The sequence below is a fragment of the Vespa velutina genome, chromosome 2 (assembly GCF_912470025.1).
Source record: "Vespa velutina chromosome 2, iVesVel2.1, whole genome shotgun sequence".
Classification (NCBI taxonomy): Eukaryota; Metazoa; Arthropoda; class Insecta; order Hymenoptera; family Vespidae; genus Vespa; species Vespa velutina.
In genome coordinates, this window is record NC_062189.1 from 12,054,491 (window position 1) to 12,069,646 (window position 15,156).

General features: G+C 29.1%; 2 protein-coding genes and 2 long non-coding RNA genes across 5 annotated transcripts in view; 1 reads left to right on the forward strand and 3 right to left on the reverse strand.

The window, feature by feature from the left end:
* Positions 1-59: 59 nt before the first annotated feature.
* On the reverse strand, positions 60-1,994 carry LOC124947348 (60S acidic ribosomal protein P0). Its single transcript, XM_047489398.1, has 5 exons — positions 1,856-1,994; positions 1,450-1,543; positions 940-1,350; positions 523-867; positions 60-282 (listed from the first exon to the last, which is right to left on the reverse strand). The coding sequence occupies exons 2-5, from the start codon at positions 1,501-1,503 to the stop codon at positions 139-141; spliced, it is 954 nt and encodes a 317-aa protein (XP_047345354.1). The 5' UTR covers positions 1,504-1,543; positions 1,856-1,994; the 3' UTR covers positions 60-138.
* Positions 1,995-5,405: 3,411 nt separating this feature from the next.
* LOC124947354 overlaps positions 5,406-15,156 on the reverse strand; it is a 35,738-nt gene continuing 25,987 nt past the window's right edge. Inside the window, exon 3 of the long non-coding RNA XR_007100387.1 lies at positions 5,406-6,219. This is a non-coding gene — a long non-coding RNA (uncharacterized LOC124947354). The remainder of the gene's footprint in view (positions 6,220-15,156) is intronic.
* Positions 8,843-10,803, forward strand: LOC124947350. Its single transcript, XM_047489399.1, has 4 exons — positions 8,843-9,000; positions 9,221-9,420; positions 10,335-10,478; positions 10,564-10,803. Exons 1-4 carry the CDS (start codon positions 8,994-8,996, stop codon positions 10,648-10,650), a joined length of 438 nt encoding a protein of 145 aa, XP_047345355.1. The 5' UTR covers positions 8,843-8,993; the 3' UTR covers positions 10,651-10,803.
* LOC124947353 lies at positions 10,531-14,945 on the reverse strand. Of its 2 annotated transcripts, XR_007100384.1 has the most exons (3): positions 14,864-14,945; positions 10,980-12,121; positions 10,531-10,676 (listed from the first exon to the last, which is right to left on the reverse strand). It is a non-coding gene; the product is annotated as an uncharacterized LOC124947353 (long non-coding RNA). The 2 variants fall into 2 exon arrangements; XR_007100383.1 differs by lacking the exon at positions 14,864-14,945 and having other exon boundaries at positions 10,980-14,816.

Here is a 15,156-nt window from a genome sequence, read left to right on the forward strand (position 1 = left end):
AGAGATTTTTTAAATACTTAGAATAGATGGATAAGAAAGGTGTAATAATATTATATTTGTTTATTATAAAGTGTTCACTTTATTCGGACGTCAGACATAAGAAATGACAGCAGAATCTCTGTTGTTAAAACATCTTGTTTAATCAAAAAGTCCAAAGCCCATGTCATCATCCTCGGAATCGGATTCCTCTTTCTTTTCTTCCTTTTTTTCTGCAGCAGGAGCTTCAGCAGTAGCAGCTGGTGCAGCAACAGTAGCAGTAACAGCTGCAAACTTGCTAGGATCCTGAAAATTTCATATTAAATTAAGTATTTAAACATAAAAAAGAGCATATATTTTTCTTTTAAAGACAATTTTCAGACAGCGCATTCACGCTATTCTTCAACAGAGAACTTGACGTGCCAGTGGGTTCAACTATTTCTAGCTCTAGCACGAGATTCAAGCCCTTTAGACATGTAATATTTTCATCATATATGTATTGATAACAACTTTGTAGTTTAATTTAATTTGATTAAAATATTTTACCTTAATGTACTCTTTGATTGTTGTAGCTTCAGGAAACACGATATCAGTGACAGCAGCAACAGCCAATAAGTTTTTGAAACCATTGGCAATGCTATGCGGTGCGCTAGCAACAGTCGGATAGCCAATGGCTAAGCAAACTGATGCTAAGTTTGCAACACCAGCTAAGAATTTTTCACGAAGATCTTCAGGTTTGATATCTAAAATTTCGGGTGCAAAAATAGTGCCAGAATCATAAACTTGCTCCACAAGTAAACCATATGAAAATGGAGAAATGTTCAACATATTCAAAAGAGTTGCTTCAGAAGCACCTACTTTATCACCAGGTTTAAGAATATGTACGTCATTCTAGAAGATACAAAAATATTAGTCAAGAAAGTTTACCAGTTAGTTTGATCCTCCAGTTAATTTGATACTTACAATAATTTCAATAGTACCCTTAGAAATTTTGGTCGGTATACTCAAAGCTTGGAAGAAAGAAGTTTTTTCTGGGCCAAGACCAGTATTTTGAGCTGGAATTACGACGCTCAAAGGTGCGATAGCACCTGCTCTAGCTGGAGCTCTGACTTTGTTCTCTAACAATTTATCACGTACCTCTATCAAGTCACCTCGCGTAAAAACAAATCCAACATTGCCACGAATATGAGGCAATAGTTTCTCCAACGCGGCATTTCTTTCGATATGGCCACGAATAGCTTTACGCATCATAGTATTTTTTCCCATAAGTACCACAGCATTTCCACGCAAGGACATTCGGATCTGCTGCATTTGCTTTGAACCGACATTGTCCGCTCCCACGATAAAACATTTTGGATAGTCATCTAGGAGTTGCTAAAAAGTTTGAACATTTTTTATTTTTTTCTAAAATAAAATTTATAGAAATAGTAAAAACATTTGTAGATATTTTTGTGAATGTATATGCATACGTACAACAAGTTTAGTGAAGTAATTAGACTTCCAAGTTGCTTTGTCCTCCCTACCCATCTTAACGTGTACGTAGGGATACCTTACGGAAATTTAAGGACTAAAACAAAATTATAAGTTTCATCAATTTAATAATACGGTATCATAGAAATAAGATGAATTGACGCGAATCTGGCGGTTATATCTCAAAATAACGATTGGAAACATTTCTTAAATATTGCCATGTGGCAACATAACCTGTAGACCATTTTAAATATTCTAAGAGTATATTTACAATTTATCATATTTTCAATTGTTATATATTAAAATTAGAATACAGATTTACTATTAGAATACAAACGACACATGAATAAAAAAGATGTTTATGTAAAAATTCAAAAAAAAAGAAAATTAAATAATGAAAACAACATACCTTAGCAAGAAGAATGTTACAGTGAGAAAGGAAACGGAAACTTAGTCTATAATGCGTAACTTGTCGTTGATAAAAAAGACAATGTAGTTTGGAAAGTTAGAAGATCAAATTTATCGTTTCTGGTATACTGTGCCATCTACTGTGAAATAAATGTATTATATATATTATTTCCATTAAGTATTTTAAATAGTTTGTGAACACTTTATCTAATAATTTTCTTTCATGTTTGTTTAATACGAAGTACTTGTAACTAAGTCAGGCATTTTATACAGTGATAATAAGAGATGTTCCATAATTAAATCATCGATTAAATTTTCGAATGATTAAACTTTCATTATAAATTAGTATAAAACATATAGTAATTAATTTGTACCAGAAGGTGAAAACAAAAAAAAATAAATTATTAAATATAAATAATATTCTTATATTACATTATTAAAAACATGATTTAATTTTAATTAATATTCTAAAATCACGTTCTAAATAAAATTAATATTTGAAATTGTAAAAATTAATGATCTAAAAAATTTTTAGATATTCGATTTATTCAATATAAAATTGTATTGTATAATATACCTATAATCATAATATAATCAAATAGAAAATAATTTATTTCCTAATACAAATGAGAATAAATTAGATAAAAAAATATTATGGATCATAATTATAATCATATAGAAACAAACTATTGTAACCTATCACTTAGCATTATACTTATTTGTATCATTGTAATTCGTAGATTTAAATATATATGAAATAAAATATTAATTTTCCTTAAAAATGTACATTAAAATCACTCCTTTTGTTGTTAATTTCTTATCACATTTTTCAACGATAGAAAGTTTGTCTCTCGATAAGCATGTATATGCCTTCAGACTTTTTTCCCTTATGTAGCCATATATATTTTCCATCAATGATAGTAAAATTTCGATCAATCACATTGCTCAATTCGCTGCCATAATAGTAGCCAATAGTATAATAAAAAAATTTAGTATGTTAAAATTCTATTGTTATGCTTCCTATGAACAATCAATCAGATAGCAAGATTTTCTGATGTTACAATTCGATGCGATAAGATATAAATATATAACCAACAGCGTAAATCACAGAAATTGTTTAAATCTATTCACCACCTTTTGTTCAAAACGTGTGACTTCAGCGACAGGTACGGACAAAATATGAACTACGAATAGAAGTAAGGAACGCTGTTGCTACCATGCGTACGGTGAATAAGCTTGTGTGATTATTCCCCTCTTATACGTACATAACAATTGGTTTTGTGTGAATAGAGTAAAAGTAATGTTAGTACACTGTAACTTACACTTTCTAATCTCTCGTATGTATATTTTTTTTTTATGGAGCGTGCGTCCCGCAATGATCCGTGCTGGATACAATGTTGGTCGTATAAAATAATAAATATAATTGACACATATAAGAATTAGTATATAAATCTGCGATAAAAAATAAGCATTTGTCGAATATTTCCTTAAAAATAATTAGCGAATACTTATATATTATATTATTTTAATATAAATTAAAACATGCGTTTTATATGAATTAAACTACGAGGTAGAACTCCCTTTTTTTTCACGTGGTTTCCCCTATAGTCCATTTTAATTACTTCGATTATTACACTGCTACTGGTACTACTAATACTGTTGTTAATAATAATAATATAATATAATGTAATATAATAATAATAATAATAATAATAATAATAATAATAATAATAATAATATACTTAAATATTATTTAACCGTTTGAGTCCCAGACGGTATTGAAAAGACACTGTCGAAGAATCCCAAACAGCGCAACCGCACTTTCCCTATATATGTTTGAAAATACCTAAGCAGCGCGATAGCGCTTGTTTAATTTTATGTTGAAAAATACCAAATAGCGCGATAGCGCTTCTTGTATGAGGTAAGTAACGTGATTCTCGTATTTTTTTTTTTTTTTCATCGCTTTGAAAAATTTGACAATCCGTCACGCACCGTCAGTTGTCCACAATGCTCGAAATATGCTGAGTTTTCTCGTCATAAAATCTAAAAAGCGCGATCGCGCTGCTTGGGACTCAAACGGTTAAATACATTTAAATATTATTTAATACATTTTATATTATAATAGTAAAGGCAATAGTGGCATGTTCATTTGAAAATTTAGGATTGATTGTTATAAGCATATTGTGCTTCTAAAATCCACGACAATTCTCGAATCGAAAGATTAGGTGCTTTATGGGAATCGACAATTTTAGATAAAAGGCGCTCGTAATAAAAAGCCGTTAGCTTCTCTTCTATTTTATCTGACCAAAAGCAATTATTTTTTTCTATTTTATCTACAATCATTTCTTTTGATGTTCAAAGAATAAAATAGCATTATTGTCTTTGAGTGACATATAAAAGATCCTGCAATTGGTACATATACCTATCAGAGTCTTTTAATTTTGGCACTCCATTTTGAAGGTACATAATCTTTTTATGTTCAATTCCTTCCATTGGCGTCATATCCTTCATTGAAGGATATCACGCCTTCAATGAGGATATCGGTACCAATTAATCCGTCTGGAAAAGCCGCCAAGAATATTTGATATTTATCTATAATCAGACCCGTACCTTTAATAGCGAGTCCGCATTCAATGGAGATTCGTTTAATTACAAATGGCCTTTTTTCAATTCCCTACCTAATATTATTATTTCCTTTGAAACAGGGATATCTAATGAATCGCGATCTCCTTTTACAAATTTTTCTAAACATTGAAGCAGTTAGTCGTTTTCGACTTTGCTTACTTTATTCGAAAGAATTTGCACGTCCTCGAGATTCGTGCTCAATTTTGAAGGGAGCTTCTTTTTATAATAATTCAACAAACAGATTTTTGGGATGCATTAAATCCTCATCGCATAAATTGGATTTCTGAGGACAAGCCACGTATGATCCATAATCATCATTATTTTCAATATGAAATTTCTTCACGGGACGCTGAAGGTTTTTTATTTTTTGCAAATCATTTGCAATTCGATGTTTTCTATACACATATTGCGAAATAAAGTTGCTCGTACCTTTACTTGACAATTTATTATTTATTCCAGCGCATCACCAGAATTTATGATGTATATAATATAAGAATATTCTTTCATTTCTTCTTCTTATTACTGTTCTTATTACTATATTATTATATTACATATTACAATTACATTAAATTATTATATTCGCCATTTCGGCGGATTTTTGAGAAAGCTTCTATATTTGTATATAAGCTATTCTTGAAAAATATCATTTTTTAACATAATTTTTTTCAAAAAAATTAAAACTTTTTCAAAAATTTTGAAAAACTTTGAAGAATCCTGTTCGTCAAAATCAATCAAAAATTACGCCTCATTGATGGCGTAAACCATTATAAAACCAGAAGTAATAAACAATCTTAAGTGAATATTGAAATCTTGTCTTTTTACGAAAATAAAATGGATCCTTTGTACGATAAAATGTATAATACGGATTCTGAAGAGGACAAGATTAAATATTTCAGTTAATCAATTTGTTTCTTTATTATTCCGATTATATCGATTTATAATAGAACATTGAATGCATAAATTTTTATTCATTCAAAGGTAATATAACGAAAAATAAATTCCATAAAAATAAATAAATTCATTTTAAAGATTTACAAAATATTTCGAAAGATTTACTTCTGTAACTTATAACGCAGTTATGGAATTTTGTATCTTGTAGATTTTTACGTTACGGTTACTGTTATTGTTACGAAAAGTGTGTCTATTAGAATTAAACATGATAATATCAAGCAGTAATATCCAACCATTTTAGGTTGTCTGTGCTTATTGAGTGAAGAGAAAATCTTTTAGTAGAATATGAATAATAAACAATAAATGAAAAATAAAATATAGTAAATGTATATAAGTACAAAATTTCTTTCCTATTTTGTTAATCATACTTTATCTTTGGGATAAAACATGCAGCATATTTTCACGTATAAAATGTCGTCACAATATACGTGACTTTAATCGCATCATCACGCGGTATCATATTTGCTTGATGTTCCGCACTGGACGATCACCGATTAAAATTACGGCAGGAAATTTCCACCAGGTCACTTTATTTGCTCTACTGAACTGGAACTTGTAAATCACTAGTATGAAGTAGACCAGAATTGAACGAGAATAATCTTCAAGTTATAATACAAATAATTAAAAAGTTATAATACAAAAAAATTAATATTAAAAATTAAGTACGTAAATTACATATAAAGCACACATAGTCGGACGTTTGTCTCTGAGACGTTTGTTTGATTGGTAGAATAATGATGAGACTTTCCCATCGTCAACATTGGCACAGTAGTAATTGTTGAATAAGCCCTGGTAATGAAAAACACTAGTATGATTATAATTGATTCATATAATAAAAAAAATGTTAATCAATTCTTTAAAAATCTTATGTATATTCATATAATTGTTCTATTTATTTGCAGATAATTGACCTGTACTACTTAAATTACTAACCTAACATAAGTGATTCGTTTGTACTACTTAAATGTCTGACCTCATAAAAATAATTAACCACCTGACCATATATGGGTAAGTGATTTATTATTAGAAATATCTGTCGACACGTTCTCTGCCATGCCGTTTTTGATTAACGCGTTGGATGTCGGGTTAGCCGATGAATGACCTACATCATTCCGTTCATTGTAAACGTTTATAAAAGATGAGTTATAATATAAATATATAAATAAAACAATTAGTGGACACAAAAAGGAAATATATACTATATGTTATGAACATAGAACATAATAAATTGTTATTAATTAAAAATATTTCTTTATTTGTTTGCGGATATTCAATGAATTTCTAAAGAGTAAATATTTCATATATTAATAAATGATCTTTGAGAGAAAATTCTCAATAAAATGGATTGTTGGGGGTATGCATCTCGAATGTTTTAGTACGGAATAATATAAATTTTTATTCTATATTTTAGAATTAGATAACTGGTTATCAATAATTGATATAATTGTTTACTTGCTTTATTTGTTGTTCATATTTTGTGCGAAAGAGTCACGCGATTATCGCCGTATAACAATAAGAAACGGCTAGAGGAATTAAAAAGATACAATTGATAATTTGAAGATAATATGCTCCCTTGTGAATCGAAAATGATCCACCACCTATCGGTGGTCCATGAAAATTGCATTATACATGATAAGTAGGTATCTGATGATATTATGAAATAATTCATGATCATCTTATTTTACATAAAATAAATATAATGATGTAAATGGAAAATCTGATATGGGCCATTCATATACCGAAAGCAATAAACGTTACAGAGATCGATAAATATGTAAAAAATACTTAGTAATTGCCGATAATAGTAGAGCACTGTTTACAGATAAGGAAACTCTGTCATTAAATAATAATGGTTTTTTATCGATTGAGTAAAACTCCATTTGTAATATTAGAACTCACTTTTGCAAATCAGATTAAACTCAGTTCGTAATAGTAAAACTTTGGCTATCTGAATAAATAAAAATATTGGTTATAATAATAGAGTGTTATCTTACCGGCAGAATGAAAATTTAGGTAATAGTATATAACATCGATGTACCGATGAAATGTCAATATAAAATCCTACAATTTCTAATAATCTAAATAATTATTAAATAATCGATACAAAGTAGATTTATTTACCACAATTTAAAATTAGATTATTACCGAAAATTTTTTATAATTAATAAGCATACAATTTAGAATAGAGTTGGTCAATAAAAACTCAAAAAAAAGTAAAACACAAAGGAGTCTTTCTGAGAAAGTAATCTTAGTAGAACAATGATCCGACTCAACTGACATCATTATCGATATTGTTATTAACATTATGAAAACATTGAAAATAAAATTATAATCCATATATATAGTTATAACTTGTCGATAATAGTACAATTTTGTTGACATCGGGCTTGATCGGCAATAGTATATTATTTCTTTATTGGCCTTTTAATGCTCGGCTGTCAATGGTAGATTTCTGCTTTACCAATAAATATAAAAACTCTGCCGGTAACTTTCATTACATATTACATAGAAATGATTTGTAGTCTCTTTAATAAGCTTATTTATAACAAAGAGAAATTAGTAGAATTATTATATTATGTGATATTTCTAACAAATAAATTAAAACATTCGAAGCGTTACAACTTTTTCATTTTTAAAATCCTTTTAAAATAATTCTGTTTTCAAATATTTGATGAATCTTAACCAATTCATAATTGTAGTACAGTTGTATTACAATTGTATTACAATTATATATACAATTATATTACAACTATACGATATAATATGCATTATATTGTATCGTCGTAATTGATTTACACATTTTGACATTGAGAGTACTGCTCGTGGAAATCATAATTTACATACGAAACGTACTGGTTCTAAAAGAGAACCAAATAATAATACTATAAAAAAAAATCTATAAAAAAATGTGTAATATTTACGCTTTATCATTTCCAATTTTTTACTAGATATTAAATTTGTTTAAACAAATATAAGATCGATGTAAACGAAAGCAATTTTGATCATTCATCGAATGTCTATTATTTTTTATGACCTTTTATGCATAAATTAATGAACTATGATAGAAAAAAATAATAAAATTACATCCATTTATCATAGAACACAGCAATCACGAGAATTCACATAAGAGATAATGAAAGATAAAAATTACACTTACTGTTGCAGAAATTACACTTCTCGCGACCACGTTAATGATCGATGAACATTAAAAAGGCAACAATAAACCGGATAGAGATTTATGCAACCGTAGATTATTGCACGGTTTATAATTTTACCGTCCTAGATATGAAACATTTTACTAACAACATCGACTAATGATTTAAGATGTCTATTAAATTCGAAGAGTGCATAAAAAAATATTACAAAAAAATATTTTTAAAAAAAAGTTTGATAATAATCGATTTATATCTTCATTCGAGGAATGCTATCTTATTTTACTTAAAAAGAACTCAAACAAGTTGCTGACTTGTGATAAGATTACAGCAGTTTTTAATCTAGGTGAATTGCGATTCCGATATCATTCTCTGTCCAGGTTTCAACATTGTCATTAGCCATATTACAGAATGCCAGGTAAAAAAATCTATTCTACATTTTTTAAAAAAAAAGTAATCGTATATCATATTTTTATAAACATTTAGCGCAAAACAATGCAACATTTAACGTTTTATATCGTAAAAAAACTATATTTTACAAACTGTTATATACTTATACGTAAATTAATATTTTTGTATTTTTCGCTTTCATTAGATTTTCATGAATATTTCTAAATGAAAATTTAATAATATTACAGCATACAGGTGGCTTAGTCAATCGGCGGAATTACCGATACCCGAAACAGCTGTCGTTGGTGGACGTGACATAGACGGAAGTACTATCTATGTTGGTAAAGCTTACCATAAAGGTGACATACTTCCGGCAAAAGTTATTCCCGAGAAAAATGTTGCTTACGTTTGTCATAACGGCGAGGAACATCCCAAATCTGAGTTCGAGGTAAGAAGTAAATTTATATATATATATATATATATATATATATATATATATATATATATATATTTATATAATTTATATTAATTTATATAAACTTATATATAATTTATCTTTTATATATATATAACACTTTTGTTAAATTCCTTAAAATAAAATCTATTTTTATTAAAATCTTTATATATATATATATAAAATAATATATATATATTTTATTTACGAAAAATATTAGTTTATAATAATAAGAATATTCTACTCGTTGAATGACTAATACTGTAATTGATTTATATGTTTCTTATTCCAATTGAAATGATATCAAATATCGATATTTAGTTTGAATCATTACTATTATTTGTCTAAATTTAGATTACATGACACGTGTGAATAGAAGTTACGAATAATCAGAATAACGCGAAACGATAGATGTTCGAATGATTATCACTATATCGATTGATTTCGCCCCTCTTATAATCTTATCGCTTCGCTAAGAAAACAAATATTTCCGATATGTTACTTTTCACTTGAATACGTTCTCAGTCAAGGTAAATTTCCAAGTTAGTCATGTACGTAAAAGGGAAACTAACGGTTAAAGAAAACTTTTTTTATTTGATAAATCAAACTTATTGCACAAGACTATTAACTAGATAACTTCGTATCAAGGTGAAATCGATCAATTTATAAGTTAGATATGTAAAAAAAAAAAAAAAAAAAAAAAAAAAAAAAAAGAAAAAAGCTAAAAACAAGAAAAATAATGTTCGAAATAATACGTTACGAGGAATAGGATTAAATAATTATTTTTTATCTAAACTTATAAGATACATTTATATTAAAAACATGCATACCGAATTATATTAACTATATAGATTAATTGATGTTGCATGAGTCTCGTATATAATTAAATACAACTGTTTCTGATTTAGGTATTGTGTCAAGCCGAATACGCATGGGAATTTTGCAGTAACGGATCCATTCCTGCCGATGCCGTAGTTGGTGGAAAAACATCCGAAGGAGAGACACTATACATTGGCCGTGTCCTTCATAAAGGTTCTCAAACCGTCGGCAAGGTTTTTAACAACTTTATATCTATTAACTTTGTATATTTTATTGAATTTTTTGGATATCGATAAATCGATTAATTTTGTTATACAGGTACAACCTAGTCACGGCTGCCTTTATATTCCTTTTGATGGAGAAGAATTATCCTTCAAAGACTATGAGGTCCTTACTATTCGTTGATATATTTGAATATTTTTCCTATTCATCTATAACATAATATGAGACAATTAACATTAAAGAATCAATCGATTCATTGTTATTTTAAAATTTGATTTATAAAAAAATACAACCAATGAGAGGTCAGTTAATATAAATTTATTATTTGCAAAGTGACTATCGTACTTATCTTATTTTTAACATAAACACTCCAAAATTATAAATTATCAGAATGATATATATATATATATATATATATATATATATATATATATATACTTCAATGATTATATACTGATATTAAAACTTTTTTTAATCATTTGATAATATCGATCAAAATAAAGATAACTCACTGCTAATTTTGCTCTCTTCGTTTTATCGTATTCATTTAAATAATAAATTAGTAGCACGGGAGGAAATCATGAGTACACGAACCTTCAAAATCACATTATTGTTACGCTTCGTGATCACAACGGAAATGATGACATTTCGATGCAACGTATCTATACCTTTTTTTTTTAAAAGAGAACTTTGGACAAAAGACAACGAGTTACGACACTACGCGATCCGACGTGTAGACAGTGAAAACAGTGAATGGCCACTAAATATAACTAAATAACAAAACGGTCTGACCTAGAAGCATCGCATATCGTGTTGGGGCCAACGAGTCACGCGACGATGTCGCTTCGCCTTCGCCGATTCATCGTTTATCTTTTGTTGTCAAACAAAACGGTAATAAAATTCGTCGTACGAAACGGAACGTTTTTCGATAAATGATAAATATTCCGCGTTTGTATATATTTATTTTTATTTTTGTTTTTTTTTTTCTTCTTTCGAATAAACCTTATATAAATATTTAGAAAATTAACAAGAAAAAGAAAATCAGAGAACATTTGTCTTTTTTATTTCTAAATATATTAATCGAATTATTCATACAGTATTTATTGGAAAATTTTTACACCGTCACTTCGAGACAGTATTTGAATACGAGAAATACTTAACTCTAAACTCGAGCCCGCCTAAGCGTATGCATTCGATAATGCGTCCACTGCATACATGTAATTAGAGAGGTACACGCGACGAAACATTGATTACACCATCGAAACATCACAACACAACAGAACTGTTATAGCACTGAATCGAATATTTTACAAGCATCACTCGAATTGCAAGCATTACTCACTTGACGACGTCATACAATCAACTTAAGAGCCAGGGCCGACCGTAGATACATAATGTGTGCTTGTACGATATTATTGTTCTCTACCAACTACTGAAAACCATTCTTTGGATCCATTGATGAAATCGTATTTGTATCGAAAAAGAACCATGCTTTTCGATGATTTTTACGTTAAACGCACTGTTACATTATATCGTTTCGAAGTTTTAAAATCTTTCTTCTAAATCATTAATCGCTAATAAGAAAGTCCTGGTACGTTACTCTATTAAAATAGCGAAACGATGGATGAAAATTGTTATAAACAATTGTGATTTTCTACAAAAAAAAACTGAAATTAAATATATGCTATTAAAGTGTATTTACATATACAATTCAGAACGCGAATTGATGAGATCTTCTCAGTCTTATTCATTAAGTTACGTAATAAAAGGCTTTCTTAAGCATTTATGAGACTAAATGAAATTGAAATATTAATGATTGAAATATTGGCCTTGACAATGTTATAAATAATTGTTACAAACAATTGCGATTTTCTGTAAGAAGTTATTAAAGTGTATTTATATATACAAATTTAAGCGCATATTGATGAAATCTTCTCAATCTTACTCATTAAGCTGAGTAATAAATGCATTCTGAAGCGTTTGTAAGTATGGCTTTAAATATTGGCCTTGACGAAGTTATAAATAATTTTCCGTTTCTATATTACAAATGACTTATTTGCTTCGGTTCATTGTATACAGCATATAAATAAAGGATTATCTTTTATTTACGTTTAATGACTCATTCGGTATAAAGGATCGAGACTCCTTCGTGACATAACTGCTTACTTAGCATTTGCAATCAAACTTGGCTGAAGGATCGGCTTGGAGAGGTTTAATTAAAAGAGCAATCACCTGGCCAACGAAAATTTCTGGATATAGTCACTCACAAGGTTCAAAATTTTCAACGTATTTTACATTGCACGTCATAAAAATAAGACCGAAAAAAACAATTAACAAAAAACCAGAGAAAAACAAAAACGAAAAAAATCTAAATAAAAAAAATCAAAGGCTCACCGTTTTCCAGTTAAGATTAATTATAAATCACATCGAGAAAATAACATCAAGAAAATAACGGTTTTATTATGCAGATGATATAAAAGAAAAATAAATACAAGAGTCGCGACGATACGTCACAAAAGAGGAAGAAGAATAAACCTATGGCAAGCCTTTCAGAGATCGATACATTCCTGTCGAGTTCCGAGTGGTGATCACGATGACTTCGCGTAATCGTCTCGAATGATCGAAGGTCAAAGAAAAATTGTCGTTTGCATTTGAACATCATTTGCATTTGAACGTACAAAGTAACGTAATCGTCGATTTGTTATAATCGACAATCTACCAAACCTCATTATGAGATGTTCAAAAGTTACATCGATGAATCGTTTGTATGAAAATATATAATGTCCGATGCAATCGATTATTTGATTTAATCTCTTCCAGGTAAAAACATCTAAACATTTTCTATATGATTTCTATGAGATAAAATCGTTTAGAAATCATAATTCTCTCTTGGTAATAAGTAAACTAGGGAGTAAAACGACCAAGATAATAATTAATTCTTGGAATAATTTATCACACTTAACTACATATGTATATATCTCTATGTCGTCTATACGACATCGGCAATAACAAATTCAATAACCTCATATTATTTACTTTGTTAATTGTTTTCTCTTTGAAAATTCACGAGTTCAAATGATTGGAGATAATTGTTCTCATGTCAATATTATTCACTATGATTACAGGAAAATCGTTTCCCTGTCTCTTTTATCTACATGTCAATGTCTTTTCTATATATAGTCTAATCATATATACGTACTTATATATATTAAGTATAAGTACGTCTTTATGTATTTTCATGCTTCAAGGTTCAAGGGATAGTGGTAGTACAATAATATTATCAATATAATTATAATATATTAATAAATATAATTTAGCATCATATATTTTAGTACTTTTTCGTAAACCAAAGTTATAGTACGAATCGTTGATCTTTTAAATAGGCGGTAGTCTGTCAAAAATATACATGACATGTCATATGTCAAAAATATTTACGATAATAGTGCTTAATTAATAAGTGCATCTTTTACTGTTTGCGACTTAAGGTCCTATTCTTTTTGTTAAGTATTCGTATTTCTCGTATGTTTCCGATAAAATCGATCAATCGATCGTTAATCGATGCCAAGATTCCTTTTACCGAAAAATATGAAAAGTAGAAAAAAGAAAATGCAATACCATTGAAAGATCTGACATAACCATATACTCTAGTTACATCTAATCGCATCTAGTTTCAAGGTGATTTTGATTGGTCATTGTATAAGAAATTGTTGATGCACTTGACGCAAAGAATAGAGAATTTTAATTGGCATAAAAAAAAAGAATATAATGCTAAAGGATAGAAGATAAGGAAAAGAGCATAATTATCGACTATAAATGTTTTCAAATGTCAAAATAAATGTCGTGCAAAATAAAAGTAAGTTTTTGATGAAACAAATTTAATAATCACGTCAATTTGTTCAACTGTTTCAATTGTTTGTTTTTATCTCCTTTATCGTGTTATCTTTCGAATATATTCTGTTAATAGCGTTATTGTAAAACACATTTAAAACAACGATTTGTCATAAAGTTGACATCAAAAAGGAAAACTAACAAGGTAGCATTATTTTGAAATTATGTTTTGATGTGTGTTATAAAAATAACAAAAAGAATAAAATACAACAGTTGATGAGTTATCCGTCTATGTGAACGAATACACTATAAGGACTATAAAGGTCATACTGTAAACTTTAGAAAGAAACGTAAATGAATAAGAAGGTAAGACGCCATATTGATAAGAATCACTAATAGTAGAAGACTAAAAAATTAGATGAGAACAAAAAATAAAACGTCTAGGTTATATAGTAGCTTTCAAGGCCGAGGCAGTATTAGCACTGTTGTGAACGATCTTATGTTTTATAGGGAACGCTTGAGCTGACCTTGACCCGAAAAGAGACTGACCACGGAATCGGAAACGTACTCGTTTGTTCTCGGCACGCGTGTTCTCCATCGAAGTGTGCTAAGAAGAATTCCGGCGCAGCGACGATGTTACTGACAAGTACTGGCAAACGTTTAGAGCATGGATCGGCTGGGTGGATGTACTCGAGGGCAGCTCTCTTCAATATCGAGGAGGGGAGCGTGAGGTCGGAAGAGGAGGAGGAGAAAGAAGAAGGAAATCGTTCGCTGATGGAGAAGGAAGAGAAGAGAAGAGAGAGAGAGAGAGAGAGAGAGAGAGAGAGAGAAGAGAGAGAAAGAGAGAGAAAGAGAGAAAGA

Excerpts from the sequence above, each read along its gene's own strand:
- LOC124947348 (XM_047489398.1), bottom strand. The coding sequence starts at position 1,503 with ATGGGTAGGGAGGACAAAGCAACTTGGAAGTCTAATTACTTCACTAAA. Across the intron at positions 1,351-1,449 it reads ATTACTTCACTAAACTTGTT|CAACTCCTAGATGACTATCC; the intron begins GTACGTATGCAT and ends CAAACTTTTTAG. Across the intron at positions 868-939 it reads AGGGTACTATTGAAATTATT|AATGACGTACATATTCTTAA; the intron begins GTAAGTATCAAA and ends TGTATCTTCTAG.
- LOC124947350 (XM_047489399.1), top strand. Across the intron at positions 9,421-10,334 it reads ATCCCAAATCTGAGTTCGAG|GTATTGTGTCAAGCCGAATA; the intron begins GTAAGAAGTAAA and ends TTTCTGATTTAG. Across the intron at positions 10,479-10,563 it reads GTTCTCAAACCGTCGGCAAG|GTACAACCTAGTCACGGCTG; the intron begins GTTTTTAACAAC and ends TTTGTTATACAG.